The sequence below is a fragment of the Gekko japonicus genome, unplaced genomic scaffold, assembly GCF_001447785.1.
Source record: "Gekko japonicus isolate JY-2015 unplaced genomic scaffold, Gekko_japonicus_V1.1 scaffold501, whole genome shotgun sequence".
Classification (NCBI taxonomy): Eukaryota; Metazoa; Chordata; class Lepidosauria; order Squamata; family Gekkonidae; genus Gekko; species Gekko japonicus.
Genome location: NW_015175985.1, coordinates 147,531 through 164,704, shown reverse-complemented (window position 1 = coordinate 164,704; position 17,174 = coordinate 147,531). Strand labels below are relative to the sequence as shown.

The 17,174-nt window shown below is 45.2% G+C and overlaps 1 protein-coding gene across 1 annotated transcript in view; it reads left to right on the top strand.

Annotated features, from left to right (window-relative positions):
- The window catches only part of TBCD (tubulin folding cofactor D), a 380,958-nt gene that overhangs the window by 343,281 nt on the left and 20,503 nt on the right, over positions 1-17,174 (top strand). Inside the window, exons 35-37 of the mRNA XM_015426300.1 lie at positions 5,815-5,892; positions 14,769-14,858; positions 15,981-16,068. Coding sequence (XP_015281786.1) covers positions 5,815-5,892; positions 14,769-14,858; positions 15,981-16,068 — 256 coding nt within the window. The remainder of the gene's footprint in view (positions 1-5,814; positions 5,893-14,768; positions 14,859-15,980; positions 16,069-17,174) is intronic.

The following is a 17,174-nucleotide window of genomic DNA, read 5'->3' as shown; positions in this document are numbered from 1 at the left end:
TCCCTGTCCTCCCCAGGGTCCACCCCCAAATCTCCAGGAGTTTCCCAGCCTAGATCTGACAACCTCCCCCCCCCATCCCCTGCAGGTGGCCAGGGGGGACCTGGCAACCCTAGACTGCTGCCAGGCCCACCAGAAGGTGTTGATTGGCAGATCGTAATCCCTTCGGGGCTCATAGAGGGAGAGGCGGTCTCACAGATGTGTCAGTCCCTGGCCATATAGGGTTTTAAAGGTAAGCACCAACATGTTGAAAGGGTTCTGGTACTCAACAGGCAGCCAGTGCAGTTCATGCAGCACTGGGTGGATCTACATCCACACAGACAAAATCAACATCCGCACTGCTGCATTCTGCACCAGCTGCAGTTTCTGGAGCAGAGTCAAGGACAGCCCCACATAGAGAGAATTACAGTAGTTCAGTCTGGAAGTGACCATTGCATGGGTCACTGTAGCTAGGTCCCAGGGGCTGAGATACAGGGCCAACTGTCTGATCTGCCTCAGATGGAAGAAGGCAGACCTGGCAGTGGCGGCAACCTGGGCCTCCATATTTAATATTTAACTCCCAGGCTCTTCACCTTCAATGCCAGCACCGGGGTGGGGTGGGGGCATCAAAGCCTGATTCCTGGTCTCAACCCCCTGCATCCCAGGTACAGGACCTCCGCCTTCGATGGATTCAATTTCAGTCTGCTCTGTTGTAACCAACCAGCCACGGCTTGTAATGCCCTGTACAAATTTTCTGGGGCAGAGTCCGAATGGCCATCCATCAGTGGGTAGAGCTGGGTGTCATCAGCACATATGATGACAGCCCAGCCCATACTCTGGATAATCTGAACAAGGGGGCACATGGAGATATTGAACAGCACTGGGGAGATAATCAATCCCTGCAGCACCCCACAGTCTAGTAGGTATCACTAGGATAACTCCCCCCCCAAGTGCCACTCTCTGTCCCCAACTTGGAGAAAGGAGGTCAGCCACTGCAAGGCAAGCCCCCTTATCCCCGTGTCAGTGAGGTGGTGAGTCAACAGTTTATAGTCAACCGTATCGAACGCTGCCAACAGATCAGTAGTGCCGAACCGCCTCGATCCACGTGTCTCCGGAGGTCATCCACCAAGGCATTTCACCGCTGTGGGCAGGGTGAAAACCAGAGTGGAAGGGATCCAGGATCTTAGCATCCTTCAGGAAAGCCTGGAGCTGTGTCGCCACCACCCTCTCCTCTAATAAGGCTTTTGATAAGGTTCCACATAATATACTTGTTGACAAATTGGAAAAAGGTGGTTTGGATCCTATGACTGTTAGGTGGATCTGTAACTAGTGGACAGATCACACCCAAAGAGTACTTGTGAATGGTTCCTCATTTTTTTGGAGAGGAGTGACAAGTGGAGTGCCTCAAGGATCTGTCCTGGGGCCTGTTTTGTTCAACATCTGAACATGATTTGGATGAAGGGATAGAGGGAATGCTTATTAAATTTGCAGATGATAGTAAATTGGGAGGGGTAGCAAATACGGTAGAAGACAGAGTCAGGATACAGGATGATCTTGACAGGCTGCAAAACTGGGCCAAAAGAAATTTAATGAATTTCAATGGGGATAAATGTAAAGTTCTGCATTTAGGTAGGAAAAATCAAATGCATAATTATAGGTTGGGGGAGACGTCTTGGCAGTAGTATGTGCGAAAAGGATCTAGGGGTCTTAATAGACCATACACTGAACATGAGTCAGTAGTGTGATGTGGTAGCTAATGTGATTTTGGGCTGTAGCAACAGAAGTATAGTGTCCAGACCACGCAAAGTGACAGTATCACTTTGCTCTGGTTAGACCTCGCCTAGAGTATTGTGTTCAGTTTTGGACACCACAATTTAAGAAGGATATAGACAAAGCTGGAATGTGAGGAGTCTGGAGACCAAGTCCTAGGAGGAAAGGTTGAAGGAGCTGGGTATGTATAGCCTGGAGAGGAGATGACTTGAGAGGTGATATGATAACCACCTTCAAGTACTTGAAAGGCTGTCATCTAGAGGATGGTGTGGAGTTTTGTTGCCCCAGAAGGTCAGATCAAAACCAATGGGTTGAAATTAAATCAGAAGAGTTTTCGGCTAAACATTAGGAAGAACTTCCTTACAGAGCAGTTCCGCAGTGGAACAGGCTTCCTCAGGAAGTGGTGGGCTCTCTTTCTTTGGAGGTTTTCAAACAGAGGCTAGATGGCCATCTAACAGCAATGCGGATTCTGTGAACATAGGCAGATCATGACGGGTTGCCTCAGTGCTTAGTTCTTGTGGCCCTTTTTTACACTCCCAGGGAAATGCTGATTGCCACTTTGGGGTCAGAAAGCAATCCTGGAGGTTTTTTGTCATCTTCTGGGCGTGGAACAGCAGTCACTGTGGGTGTGGAGGGGGATTTTCCTGCCTTGTACAGGAGGTTGGACTAGATGACCCTGGAGATCCCTTCCAGCTTTATGATTCTATGACTCTACCTTACCCAGGAATGGTAAGTTAGATACTGGGTGGTAGTTTGTAAGGACCGTAGGGTCCAAAGATGGTTTTTAAAGGAGTAGATGGACCACAGCCTCCTTCAATACCTCTTGGAAGGTTTCTGTAGATCGAGACAGATTGATAATCTCCCTCAGAGGGATCCACACCTTGTTGCCACAGGCTTTCACCAGCCACTATAGGCAAGGATCAAGAGAGCACGTGGTAGGCTTCACAGCAGCCAGGGTCCTGTCCATTTTCTCCTGGGCGAGCAGACTGAAATGGTCCAATATTGGACTGGAACATGGCCAAGGAGCTTCCAGTTCCCTTATTGTATCAAGTGTGGCTGGAAGGTCAAGGCGGAGTAACAAGCCTTTATCTGGAAAGTATCTCGCGAATGCCTCACAGCCTACGGCCAGTTCTCTAGCATTTGGAATGCCCTGAGGCAAAGCAGTTAAGGACTGAATTATTCCAAATAATTAGGCTGGGCGTGAGCTTGCAGATGCAATGGAGGTTGCATAGAAAGTCTTCTTTGTGGTCTTCACTGACATCTCATAGGTCTTCATAAATGACCTAAAGGATGTTCTTGCAGCTTCGTCGTGGGCTTATCGCCACCTTCTCTCTAGCCATCTTAGCTCCCGTTTCATCCACCTTAGCTCCGGGGGAATACCACGGTACTAATTTGGTACAAGGGCAAAGAGGTGCTGGAGAGCAACCTCGTCAATGGCTCACGGTGCTAATTTGGTACAAGGGCAAAGAGGGTGCTGGAGAGCAACCTCGTCAATGGCTTTGGAAAGATGATCCTGCCAGTCCTCCACTAGCTCCTTTAACAGGCTGCCAGGGAAAATCAGATCCGGCAGAGCTTCCTGGAACCTACTCATATCCATTAGACTCCACAGGCAAGCATAAAGTCACTCGCCACCTAAACAGCAGGGTTAGGAGTCCCCAGCTGGGCTTTCAGGGCAAGGTGGTTCAACCATGGTACTGCATCAGCAGTGATTTGGTCCACCTTAATCCCCACAGTAAAGTTAAGATCCAGCATGTGGCCTGCTTGATGTGTGGGAGCCAAAACAAACTGGGAGAGTCCCAGTGCTGCCATGGATAACACTAGTTCCTTGGCCTGAGAGGAGATAACATCGTCTGCATGGACATTGAAGTCCCCCAAAACCAACAGCTTGGGGTATTCCAACACCCAGCCCAGTAAAGCTTCCAACAGGCCCAGCAGGGCATTTGTTGGTGCGTTAGGCGGACGGTATACCAACCAAATGGCCAAACTCTTCTTGGCATCCCACACCAGACCCACACATTCAATGCCAGCAGTCTTTGTCACCAGGAGAGCCCTGAAAGAGAAAGCCTCCCAGATGAGTAGCACCACCACCCTGCCCATCAGTCTGAGATTGGTGAAGGACCAAAAACCTGGGGGAGGGGCTAGTTGGTTCAAGACAACTGTTTTGTCCTACCTCACCCAGGTTTCAGTCATGCAAGCCAGGTCTACCGCCTGCTCTATTAGATAATTCTGGAGAACAGTGGTTTTGTTATTGATAGACCTAGTATTGCACGACACCAATATCGGAGAAGGGTAACCTTTGCAATCCCACAACCGGCATCTCTCAAGATGGGACAAAGGTTGGAATGAGTCCAAGCATTACCATATCTCCAACTCCTTCCTATTAACCATTTAGTCCCACCACCATACCTCCCTCACCCCATCTGCACTGGGATCCCCGACCCCAGCATGGTCTCCCCCATCAGATCTTACTGGATCAGAAACTAACCCCACTAACAACTGGAAGTAGACTTACTGGCATGTCTGAACCCCTTCACTCTAAGGCCCACCCTCTAATCTTACTCTCACCTTCTCCAACTCGCCCACCTGTCAGCTCCACCTAACTACCAAATCCAATAAATTAAACAACAATTCCGTTTAAATCCCTGATATGTTCCAATTAATTTGATTAAAAATTCTACCGATAGGGGGAAAAAATAGAAACAAGGCTAGGGAAATAATTACTATAACCCAACTATCTCACTCCCACTAACCTCACCCCCCCCATCAAATACAATCCACTAAATTGGTTACAGAACTATAGGAAAAAACTAATCTAATCCATTTATAATAATAGAAATCAATTAATCCAAATCCTCGCAACTCAATCCACTAAATTCATTACAAAGTATAAGAGGCCTAATCTAATCAATTTATAATAACATAGCCTAAAACAGTTAATCGGGAACCTCACAATTAGTACATACTGTATCAATGTTGGCCAGGTGGTCACAGAGGAGCTACCAGACTTTATCCACCAAAAAAACTTGCAAAAGCCTCACAACTGATGGCCAAATTACTAATACTTTGAGTTCTCTCAGTGAGAGACGTAAGAGACCTAATTACCCTAAACAGTTCTGCTTGGCATGAGCTAGCGGATGCAATGGAGGTTGTATAAAATTCCTTTTTAACAGCCTTCACCGCCACCTCATAGGATTTCATAATAGTCCTATAAGATGTTCTTGCAGCTTTGTTGGCAAACTCGCTCTAATCACCTGAGTTCCCATTTCATCCCCCTGAGTTCCATAGTGTACCAGGGGGATAATTTACATCAGGAACGAAGAGGATGTCGAGGAGCAATTTTGTTAATGGCTTCAGAGAGATGGGAATTCCAGTCCTCTATCAGCACATCTAAGGAATTGCTTGAGGGCATTGGATCCCACAGAGCATGCTGGAACCCAATTGGATCCATTACTCTCCATGGGCAAGCAAAAATCTGCTCGCTGCCTAGACAAGGAGGGGCAAGATGCTCAACCAGGCCTTCAGGACAAAATGATCTGACCATGGCACTTCACCTTTAGCCACCAGATATATGTCTATCCCCATGCCAAAAATCAAATCCAGCGTGTGGCCCACTTGGTGTGTGGGACCCAATACAATCTGGGAGAGCCCCACTGCTGCCAGGGAGGACACTAGATCTGATGCCCACTGAGAGGCAGCAGCAGCAGCATGGATGTTGAAGTCCCCAATAACAAGCAGTCTTGGGAACTCCAAGGCCCAGCTTACAACAGCCTCCAGCAGGGGCACTAGGCAGACGGTACACCAGACAAACAGCCAAATACTCAGTAAGAGTGTGTTGGGAGGTGAAAATGTTCATGTGGGTACTGACCCCTGCTAAACAGCTAGGATGTGCAGGCAGTCCTGGGCAAGTGATATATTGATCTGATTTTAATCCAGTTTTGGGCATTTGACAATACAGTAGGTATATGAAATCGGGCAAGAGTTTTCCTCTTTTTTTTAATCTTCCACTTGTATGTCCTAATGAAAGCGGTGCCAAATGTTGTATTGTAGCTGTTGTCATTTCCTCACTAGGGTGTCGGTACCACTGCTGAAGATGCTGGACCAGCTATTGGCCAATGGATGCTTTGACATCTTTGTAGCTGAAGAAAAGTAAGTGTTTATTAATGGGGAGTTGGGTTCCCCTTGCTGGAAGATCTTCAAAGAAAAGTTGCATTCTGCCTCATCTGTATTACTGGAATTCATACAGATTTTCTTTATCTTGACAGAAGGTGTATCTAGGACAGTCTTCTGTTTTGAAGCTTCATTAGTAGATCCAAGAGCTATGTTGTGACTCCTTTTTTGCAGCCCGTACATTAAACAAGATTTTTGAAAATCTTCTGCTTCAGTTGGTGGCTATTTAACCCTTCTCTGGTGGTCCAGGAGTGGGGCAGTCCTTGACTCCTTACTCCTGGAAAAGCACCTCCTCTTTCGTAAATAGGGCCGGCCAAACTTGATCCCAGGGAGGAGGGGCTTATCCTCTGATCCCCAGTCTTACCGGCCCTGCTGTGCTGGCTGCGCTCTGCGAGCACAAAGATCCCAGACGACTTCAAAAGTGACAACAACAAGCGAAGAGGCCTTAGTGGAATTCCTTTCCTGGCCACTGCATCTGTGAGAGACGCTTCATTGTGAATCCGACGCCAGCTACACTGAATCCAGGTGGCCATGATGTTGAGGAATCCTCTCTGGGCCCCGCTGGGAGTGTGGTTGCGACTAGCTTTCCCCCTCCCGACCCCCTGTCTGACCACGGCTTAAAGCAGCGGTCTGGGGGTGAGACGACGATCGAAAAGGCTGGGAGAGTGGTGCCCTAGAGAGATGGCCGTGGGAGGCACAGGGAAACACCGTCACCTTTTCCCTTTCGGCGCACCAATGGAGCCCTCTCTTGCTTACAGAAGGCGGCAAGGAGGAAGAAGCTCCAAAGCAGTCTACCCGTTTCATCTGAATCATGGTAGGACTGTGTAAGGCGAAGTGCATGGGCGATGGTGGAACTCAGAAGAGGGGAACGTGTGCAAAGGTGTACCTTTGCTTCCAACCTCCCCCTTTTTTGCCTCTGCCACTCCACCTTTTCCCTTATTTTCAAGCAGTACTGGTTAAGGCTGACTTTGAGAATGGGATATAGACCTGATTAAGGTTTTTATGGCTGGGGAATGGCGAGTGTAACTCTGCCCAGTACCTACTGCATGTGGCATAGCAAGGGGGAGAAGGATCCTCTATTTTGGGTGGATAGAATAGTGATGGAGACTCACTTTCAGATATCCACTAAAATGGCTGAAAAGGCGGGAACATCTAGCTCTCAAGGTTCTGGGAGCCTGGAACCCTCACAGTTCATCAGTTTAACTTCTCAAGCCATGGAAAATACTGGGGCTGAAGCCCAATTTAAACTTTTATCTTGGCTTAAAGAGGAAATGCGAAAGGAATTTACAGGACTTTGGCAACAAACAGCTGCTGGTCAAAATGCTGGATCTAACTCTAAAAGGGATAGGAGTCCTAGTTTAGAACGTACCCCTCCCCCTACAACGAAAACCAGAGTCCAGGTCCAGGAAGAAGGTTTCACTCCCTTAGTTAGTGACTTGGATGATGATGATGATGATGACTCTATATTGTCTGTCCCAGAAAAGGAAGAAGGAGAACTATCAGAGGAAGAAGAGGAAGTGATGCCAATCACACAATCAAGACTTTTCCCACAGGACCTGTATAATAAAGTTTTGTCCAAGGTTATTAGGTCCCTAGAATTAACATATACTCCTAAGACATAGGAGGACAAGGAGGACCCAGGCTTGCCTGTGGGGGCTGCCAAGGCCATACCCAAAACATCTACTAAAACAACAGGAGTTCCTATCCCTGCAGCCTTTTACTTATGGGAACATCCAGCCAATACCAAGTCTGGGAATCCCAAGAATGGGAACATCCAGCCAATACCAAGTCTGGGAACCCTTATTCCAGAGGCAACAAAGAGGATTAATCTTCCCACGGTGGATGATCTGATCAACTCACTAGCATCCACATCCCTCCTGCCTATGGATGCTGTTGGCCTACCATGGGACAGCTGTGATAAGAAGGTAGAAAAGGCCCTACGTAGGGATTTTGAGACCTCAGCTATTTCCCTGAGGGCGTCGACTACGGGATTGCTGTTTGCCAGAGTGGCTTACACTTGAGCATAAGAATTAGCTTCTTCTGACAGTGATATGCCTAAGAGCCTGAAAGATGAACTGAAAAAGATTGCGCTGGCCACAGCATTTGCAGCAGACGCGTCCTTGGACGCGATGCAACTATCAGCACGGGCCATGGCCTGTAGTGTAATGGCTAGGAGAAACACATGGCTACGACACTGGGATGCTGATCCAGCTGCAAGGTCCAGGGTGGCAGCGGTACCATTTAAAGGCATTAATCTCTTTGGGGCAGGACTCGAACGCTATTTAGTCAAGGACGACAAAAAGCGGGTGCTGCCATCAAAGGAAAAAACCATAAAGTATAAAGGGAGACCTCAGTCCTTTCGAGACTTCCAACGGGATGACAGAACGCAGTCTACCAGAGGCTTCAAAGGAAGGTGGCAACAAAAACACAGAGATGCGGGGCCTCGTCCATTCATGGGGAAGCCCGGACAAGTGGCAAAGGGTCCCAAGAAACCTACGTCAGGATGACTATGCACAGTTAGTGACGGGTATAGGTGCCAGACTACAGAGGTTCTCAAATCAGTGGCACCAAACAGTCTCCGACAAATGGGTTCTGGACACGATGACTCTGGGATATGCCTTGGAATTCGAAAAACTTCTGAGACACCGTTTCCTGGAGATTCCAAAGAAATGCTTACCAGAAAAACACAAGTCAATGATACAGGCCATACAACATCTTCTGCATATAGGAACCATAGAGACGGTACCAGAGAAGGAGAAGTGACAAGGTGTCTATCTTCTTTACAGTATCGAAAAAAAATGGGGACACCAGAGCTATTTTGGATTTAAAATGGCTCAACAAACACATACAACCGAGAAAATTCAAGATGGAAAAGTTGAAAACAATTCTGCAATCTCTACAAGCAGGATTTCATGGGATCCATAGACTTAGCAGAAGCGTATCTGCACATCCTAATCAGAATCAGTCACAGACAATTCCTGAGGTTTGCATATCAAGGCAAACACTTCCAATATCGGGCGCTGTCCTTTGGACTCAGATCATCACCAAGAGTTTTTACCAAGGTGCTGGTGACGTTAGTGGCGGTCCTGAGGATATGAGGAATGGTGCTATTTCCGTATCTGGACGGCTTCCTGATAAAAGCGAGTACCAGTTTACAAACGAGCCAACATTTGGAAATGACAATCCAGGTGTTACAGGAGCACGGATTTGTAATAAATAGGGAAAAGAGTACTCTTTTACCGACTCACCTGGGCGGTCAGATAGATACAAGGAAGGACAAAGTGTTAATTTCTCAAGAGAGACTGACAAAATTCTTAACACTTCTTTCTCAGGTGTTGGAAACTCAAACAGTGGAGGTGATGACTCTTGCTTGTCTCCAGGGCATGATGGTGTCATGTCAAGACCTCCTCCCTTGGGCAAGAGTGCGCACAAGACCCTTACAACATTTTCTACTGCGTTATCAGAGGGTCATAGCTCACAAGGTGGTCCATGTTGTGGCGTTACCACAGACAGTAAAAAATGAGCTACAGTGGTGGCTCACGCCAACCAGGTTTTCCAAAGGAATACCACTCCGGGAACCCTGCAGAACGTTACTGATGACAGACGCGAGTCTTTTCAGATGGGGAGCTCATTCCCAGGGGCTGATGATACAAGGTACCTGGTCGGAAACAGAGACGTTCAAGAGCATCAATTTCCTGGAACTCAGGGCAATAAAACTAGCCCTGGCATGTCTTCAGCCACATTTGATGGGACAACATGTTCTGATCAGGACAGACAATATGACGGCCAAAGCCTATATCAACAGGCATGGAGGCACGAGATTCTGGATACTACATTTGGAAGCATTGCAGGTGATGCAGTGGGTGGAGGAACACGTGCAGTCCATAAAAGCCGTACACGTTGCAGGGAAAGAAAACGTGGTAGCAGATTGGCTAAGCAGACACACGGTAGATCAAGGAGAATGGATGCTTCACAGGGAAGTGTTTCAGCAGGTCACAGACAAGTTTGGAAGAGTGAAAGTGGATCTCTTCACATCAAGCATGAACACTCAGGTAACTCAATTCATCTCAAAGACGCAGCAGGAAGGAACCCTAGGCATGGATGCGTTGAACTTGACATGGCCAAATGGTCTGCTGTACGCTTTCCCTCCTCTGTCGCTCATTCCCAGGGTACTGCAGTGTCTGATAGACCAGAGGGCGGACTTGATTCTGATAGCGCCCTTCTGGCCAAGGAGAGTGTGGTTCCAGGACTTGGTGAGACTGTCCATCAGAGATCCTTGGCGTCTTCCTCTCAGACAGGACCTGTTATCTCAGGGGTCAACGATCCATCCGCAACCAGAGATGTTACAGTTGACAGCTTGGATGTTGAGAGAAAACAACTAGAGACTTTGGGTTATGCAACAGGGGTGGTTGGTACCCTGCTTGCTTATAGGAAAGTGTCTACTAATAAAATGTATAATAGGACATGGCAGACCTTTCAGGAATGGTGTTCAGAGAGGGGGCTGATACCACTGCAGGCTAAAGTGGGGAAGGTGTTGGCCTTTCTCCAAAAGGGCCTGGATATGGGTCTGAGTACTAGCACCCTAAAGCACCAAGTGACGGCTCTATCTGCTGTTAAGGGGGTGCAAAACAGAAAATCCTTTTCCAGCCATCCACACATTAAATGTTTCTTGAGAGGGACATCAATTATAAATCCTCCAACGGCTCATAGATTTCCCACCTGGAAGCTGAAACATGGTGCTACAAGCCTTATGTAAGGCACCACTTGAACCCATGTCTTCCTGTCCTGTGAAGGAATTGACACTGAAGATGATATTTCTTGTGGGGATCACCTTCCGCTCGGAGGGTATCAGAGTTAGGGGCTCTGTCTATCCATAAGGAACGATGTGTTTTTCACAATGACAGGGCGGTGCTTCGTCTAGACCCAGCATTCATTCCCAAAGTCAATTCCAGTTTCCATAGATCTGAGGATATCGTCCTCCCATCTTTCTGTCCTAACCCTATACATGAGAAGGAGACGTTATGGCACTGTCTGGATGTGTGTAAGGCACTGAGTTTTTACTTAGACAGGACTAAGGGTTGGAGGAAGACAGAATTCTTATTTGTTTCCTTTAGACAAGCTTCACTGGGGAAGGGAGTGTCCAATTCCACTTTAAGCAGGTGGATGAGGGAGTGTATAGCTCAGGCATATAAAGTTCAGGGGTTGGTGCCCCCTGAGGGAGTCTCAGCTCACTCTTTGAGAGGGGCGGCCACTTCAGTGGCGTACAGAGCTTTCCCTTCTCTGGAAGTCATTTGCAAAGCTGCTACCTAGAGGTCTGTACATTCGTTTACAAGACATTACCGAGTGGACAATGGACCACCAGAGAATGGAAGATTTGTATTCACTTACTGTGAAGCTTCCTTCTCGGTGGTCCAGAGTGGGGCAGTCCTACCCACCCTTGTTTGAGGCGGCAATTCTCGGGTCTTTCAAGGACCTGTGGGAGAGCTGAGAAGACTTATGTTGACTGTGTGAAGTGAAGGTCTGAGGGCCAGACCATACAATGTATTACTGTTGATGGTTCTGGTTGAAGTTTGAATAAAGGTTTTGTTGTCGTTGGAGCTCCTGGATACTGGTAGTTTTTGTGGCTACTGGGGTTGGGGGGGTGACGGGAATGTTTGTTAAGCTTATGTTTACAGGCGTTCGAAGGAGGTTGGCTTTCAATTTGACTGGGAATCAGAGGATAAGCCCCTTCTCCCTGGGATCAAGTTTGGCCGGCCCTGTTTATGGAAGAGGAGGTGCTTTCCCAGGAGTAAGGAGTCAAGGACTGCCCCACTCTGGACCACCGAGAAGGAAGCTTCACAGTAAATGAATACAAATCTTCCATTTCCCTTTACCGTTTTTTTCCCTTCACTTCAAATCATTCCCCACTTATAGCTGCTTTTGGCTTTGCTTTAAAAAAAAAAAAAAGTAGCACACAAATTCCATGCATTGAAGTGCAGCTCCAGTAGTTGCATTCTGTAGAAAAGGGGACAAAATCAGATAAAAAGGAACTTTGTTTAAAGTGCAGATTTTTTTCCAACTCTCCTGTTTAGGTTTTGGGAGTTTTTACAAAGGCTGGAAGCTCAGAAATGCTGCATAGTTTCCTATTCACTTTCATGAGTTTTACTCTATGATCAGTTTACTGTTTCACTTTTAAATGCCATGGCTTTGTTTCCATTGCTGATTGTAAAAACAAAATTTTAAAAAACCCTTGGGGATTTAGGGGGGGAAACTGGAGATTAAAGATTGTATGCTTTACATGGAAAGGTGCTAACAGATACATTGAAGGCATATTTTCCTACTATTGCAGTTTCCCCTTCCTCTCCTAAAGGGAGGGAAACTTTCACAACTAATGATATCTGTTGTCAGGACTGTTAATTGCATAGAAACAGCACTAAAGGACATGTCTGAATAATGGAAAAGTTTTTAAATAGAAAATAGTTACTTTTATAGGTTGATTCAACCCAAAATGAAATGCCTGAATGTGACCATTTTCACAAATTTCTTTCTGTTAGAATCCACGTAATACTAACAATTGGACTCCAAAGGCTGCCACTGCCTGAGTGGATCTCAGTCTGACCATTAGCTGTGGCCTGAGGTACTGCCACAAAACCTTCATAGTGGCCACAGATATAACCACAGCACAATATCATCCTGTAGAAGTCAGTTAAACAAACCTGGCCACATCAAATATCATTGGTGGTGGTATGCCATCCACCATAGCCGTATTTAGAGGGGGGAAACATGTCTTAGATTGTGGATCTGGTAGCCTCTTTGTTCTTCCAACACTCTCAAAGCTTCTGATGTGTTGCTTGTTAGTAACTCAAAAACTGCCAAGCCTTTGCAGATTTCACGACAAGGTCAGAATTGTACAATTATAATCAGTTGACTTTGGATAATGTGTTTTGTTTGTGGAAGATGAAGCATCTGATAACAATATCAGGCTTGTTCTGCTGCAGATTTTGCAGTGTTGACATAGAATTTACAAAGGGGCTAATTCTCAAACACTAGTAGGATGTTCTATTGAGAAGATTCTGTTGAGAAGATAATTGTTTTGTAAGAATAATTCCAGTGAATTAGTTGAACTGAGTAAAACAGTTTTTTAATTGTTTTTTTATTTGTACCCCACCCTCCCCACCGAAGCAAGCTCAGAGTGGCTTACAAGGCCATTTGGCATCATAAAACAACATAAAACCATCTGAATACAATACACAATACAGTTAAAACCAATTCAAACAGATAGAACAGTATAACAACATTTTTCATAAAGTGCTGTGTCTAGTTTAACTAGATGTCTCAGGGGTTGGTAGTCTCATATGATTATTCAGGTCCAGGCCACCAGAGGGGGAGGGGAGGAAAGGGACATCCGCTGTCTCAATCAAAAGCCTGGTGGAAGAGCTCCATCTTGCAGGCCCTGCAGAATTGTAATAGATCCCGCAGAGCCCTGATCTCATACAGAAGCTCATTTTACCAGGTGGGGGCCAGGGTCGAAAATGCCCTGGCCCTAGTTGAGGCAAGCTGGATGTTCCTGGGGCCAGAGACTACCAAAAGATGTTGGTTGGTAGACCTCAGTGCTCTTTGGGGCTCATATGGGAGGAGGCGGTCCTGAAGGTATGCTGGCCCCTGGCCTTATAGGGCTTTAAAGGTAAGCACCAACTTCCTGTTAGGTTTCCCTGTATGGTACTTGAGGTCTACCAGATTCTGCAAAAATAACTCATGTGCTCCTAATAGTGGTCAGAATAGTCTTCTCATTCTTGTCCTTTCCTTTTGTTTCGGATCAAACATATTTATGCATATGAGTATCCTTTATACACATTTGCTGAAGCTTTGGTAATGTGCCATGGAATGTAGCTTACAGGTCTTAATAACCAGTCAAGAGATTTACACATGGACAGGTGACTTCTTAACATTGGTAATTTGTTTCTTTTGCTGACGGGCGGCACTGTGTGTCCTGTCCCTGAGTTAATTACTACTACAGCAATGTTATGATTCATCTAGCTAAAGTGCAGATCACATTTTTTAAAAGTTCTGTTTTCGAGAACACGTGTGCCCAATTTGGATAGCACAGAGCCTTTAGACAGATCCATTTTCCCCAGGCACTGCTCCTGTTTCTACTGGAGTGCTGCCCATACAGGAGAAGGAATTTTCTCAATTTCCTTTGGAGAGGCTGTGCTATTTGAGATCACCCGTAGGTTAGTTATTGCAAACGTGGAATTGGCAGATGACAGAAAGCAAAACAGGTCTATTTCAGATTCAGAATCCTACATATGCACTAAATTCTTTCCAGATGCTCCACTGCAATTGGCCTCGTTGCCGAATGTGTACATTGTCATTTTTCTCCATATTCTCCATATTGCCATTGTCCTGTGCTGCAAAGCAGCTAGCACTCCTGTTAACTGAATTAATATCCAATAAATTCCATTCAGTCTTGTGAACAATCTTGCATAATTGTGGAGAAAGTTACCCAGATTACAAAAAAATAACATCCTCCACCCCCTCTTTATGGTCCAGTATATAGAATACTTTCCCCTGGGGATAGTTTGCACATGTGCAAACTTGTGCTCCTTTTGCTCTCTGACATCACGTATCTCTTTGTCCTTTGCATATACATGCAAACTTACACTAATTTTATTGGGCCAACTTTTTTGGGGAAAACTCAAAACAAGCTTGAGTTACATAGAAGTCTGTTTTAGAAAGCATGTAAACCTGACAAGTTCTCAATTATGTACAAAGCTATAGCATAGCTGTTTGCACTGTGCTAACCAATATATTTTTTCCTAGAGAAGTCAAGGTCAATGTTGCTGAACTGTGAGACCTTATCTCATTTTTCCCCCCAGCCATCCCTTTCCCATGAAATTACTTGCGCTTTGTAAAGAAGAAATCAAGAGGTCTAAAGACATCCAGAAACTTCGCTCAAGTACTGCAGTGTATGTTGGTTCAAAATTGTAAGAAAGTGGGGGAATGGTAAAATAGTGGGCTGTGAAAATAAACCCATTTGATAAGGAAGTCACTTTTCTCCTATCTGTGGGTTTGTGATTTTCTAGGGGAAAATAACAAGGTGTTCTAAAATAATGATTTCCACAGCAGTGTAATCCACAGAGAAATGGTAAAATGCAAAAGGATTTCACTGTGCATGTCCTTGTAAAATATCTAAGTGTTGGCAGAACCACTGTGAATTAAAAAAGACTTTGTATGAATATTGAAGGTCGAACAAATATTGCCAGTTAAATGACCCCACAGCCCATTGGTGGTGCAGAATTAAATTTATAAAGCCACAGCTCAGTTTGAATGTTGGTATTCCAGACAATTTCCTAATTGACTTGGTAGGTTATGATTGAAATGCATCAATAATAAAGGGGGTATCTACATGAGACTTAATCTACAGTTCCAACACTTTTGCTGCTACTGGTTCACATGATTTAGCCAAATAGTTCTCTAAATCTTTTTTTTTGGGGGGGGGGGCTGTCTTGCTTACAACAAATCTAAAATAGTAGCATAGGGGTCAGCATATGGAACATTTCATTCTAGAGCTTAGCAACACTTATCTTTTTTGAAAATATGTAAAAATGCTGTAATTTTTCCAAGTGTCTGCTATGGAAAACTATGCAAGTTATTACAGCTGCTATAATTTTTCACTGCTTTATTTTGAAATACAAGAAAGAAGAATGAATTGATAGAAGACTGATATGTTAGGGCATTGACAATTCAATGTCTGTCTACTATCAATCTATTTATCTTTCCTCAGAATGAAAATAAGCAATAATACTTATCGCAAACTTCATATGCTTTATTCTAGAGAGCCTCTTTGTTTGTTGTGAGTGATGGAAAATTTTTTTTTAGTGACTGCCATTTAATTTTTTAATCCATTTCCCTGGAGCATCCATTCCTAAGAGAGTTTCTAAACACTTAATGATTTTTTGTAACTGCAATTCATCAAAATTCACTTTGCTCCACTTATGAATTATTGTAGAATTTATCTATAAAATGTATCTCTGATACAATACTACAGAAGAAAGCCATGGATGAAACAAAGATACTTTTCCCCTTAGGTTTTGTGGCCTGATTCAATTTCAAGGTGACATGAGAAAGAAAGTTTTATTTCAGCTCTTCCTCCTTCTTTGCCATCCGTTTCCTATTGTAAGTATTGAAGATGTTGGTTAGAGTTTCCAAGGATACTTGGAGAAACTGTGCATGTGGGTCTGGGGCAACTGAAACTTTATCCCATATTTTCTTTGATTGTGTGTCGAGTGCCCCTTTGAGAGACTGATGGATACAGCTGGTGATAGTTTCCAATGTTCCCTGTGTTTTTGTGTCCTCCCTCTTAGCTGATATTGATCCTGGTATTACTTTGAATGTGGCTAAATTCCTGGCACAGCCACGGTGGCTTAGAGGTTAAGACTGGAAGGTCCGTAGTTCGGCAGTTCAAGACCCTAGTGCCGTGTGACAGAGTGAGCTCCCGTCTCTGGCCCCAGCACCTGCCAACCTAGCAGTTTGAAAGCAAGGAAATTGCAAGTAGATAAATAGGTACCACTTCGGTGGGAAGGTAACAGTGTTCCGTGTGCCTTGGTGTTTAGTCATGCCAGCCACATGACCACGGAGATGTCTTCAGACAGCGCTGGCTCTTCAGCTTTGAAACTGAGATGAGCACTGCCCCCTAGAGTCGGATCCGACTAGCTTTCGAGCAAGGGAAAGCTTTACCTTTACTAAATTCCTGGCAGCAGTGGTTTCTATCTGAGGATGGGAATAGAGGATGGTATTTGTAAGACTAGTTCTGTCCCAAGACTGCTGAGTCATCAGACTGTTAAATAAAGAAGAAATAAAACTATAAAACCCTAATAATGTATACACTCTCAGTTTTTAACACTTAATGTCCAAATAAAAGCCACTTGATTTTATTGCATTTAGTGGCATCCTTACAAGCTACAAAGATTACAGCTACCCTCAGAACTATTTCCATTTTTTCCTCACACAAGTCATAAATGTACAAGGCCTCAGAGGATACAGCCCTGGCCCCTAAGCAAGAAGCCTGACAAGTGCCCAATCCTTGATTCACTAGAGTGTGTGCTTACCTCATCTCCAAGCCAGTCAGGGAGGATGTTGCCTCTGACCTCTCCCTTAGATATAAAGGCTCTCAATGACTCTGTGTGTGTGTGTGTGTGAGAGAGAGAGAGAGTGAGGATGTTGCCTCTGACCTCTCCCTTAGATATAAAGGCTCTCACCGACTCTGTGTGTGTGTGTGTGTG